Here is a 635-nt window from a genome sequence, read left to right as displayed (position 1 = left end):
TATTCATATAGTATATATGCAATACATCCCATGTTTCATATATATAAAGTACATATATAAAATATTATATACTATATATCTGATATAGTATATGTACAGTTATATATACTATAGTATATGCAAGTCTATATATATATGTACACACTATATATAGTTACACTATAGTTGCTGGACTCCTTTGGTCCTGCATTAACTCTCACTCTTTTGGGTTTTGACTCAATTTAACCCTAACAAAGAAGGACAATTTGGACAGAGATGAGATTTTTGCTGGCTGTTTTTAAACAGCATTTATTGCCAGCTTATTGAAATAGTGGTTCAGAGTCCGCAGGTCACCATCTGCTTTGTGGGTTTTGGTTTCCAGAAATCATGCATTTCTCTTCATGCTATGAGCAAGCGTCTCCACCTCCTTCATGAAGCGAAGACACAGCTCTTCCTGCCATGGCAGAGCCACACATTGAACAGCCACCGGCAACCCCACAGCTCCTTCCACAGCCTACAAAAATCAGATATAGTGCTGAGTCAGAACACTTGGGGAAGCACAAGGAAGAACCCTGTCTTTTGACATTAGAGCACCTCTCATATGAGGAGAGGCTGAGAAAACTGGGGCTGTTGAGACTGGAGAAGCTGTGTGGAGA

General features: G+C 39.4%; 1 protein-coding gene across 1 annotated transcript in view; it reads right to left on the bottom strand.

Annotated features, from left to right (window-relative positions):
• Positions 1-364: 364 nt before the first annotated feature.
• The window catches only part of LOC104407959 (vitamin D3 hydroxylase-associated protein-like), a 12,001-nt gene continuing 11,730 nt past the window's right edge, over positions 365-635 (bottom strand). The window contains 1 exon segment of the mRNA XM_010017374.1: positions 365-493. Within this exon segment, the coding sequence (XP_010015676.1) occupies positions 365-493 (129 nt within the window).

The sequence above is a fragment of the Nestor notabilis genome, unplaced genomic scaffold, assembly GCF_000696875.1.
Source record: "Nestor notabilis isolate BGI_N333 unplaced genomic scaffold, ASM69687v1 scaffold19166, whole genome shotgun sequence".
Taxonomy (NCBI): domain Eukaryota; kingdom Metazoa; phylum Chordata; class Aves; order Psittaciformes; family Psittacidae; genus Nestor; species Nestor notabilis.
This window is presented reverse-complemented; position numbering and strand designations above follow the sequence as displayed.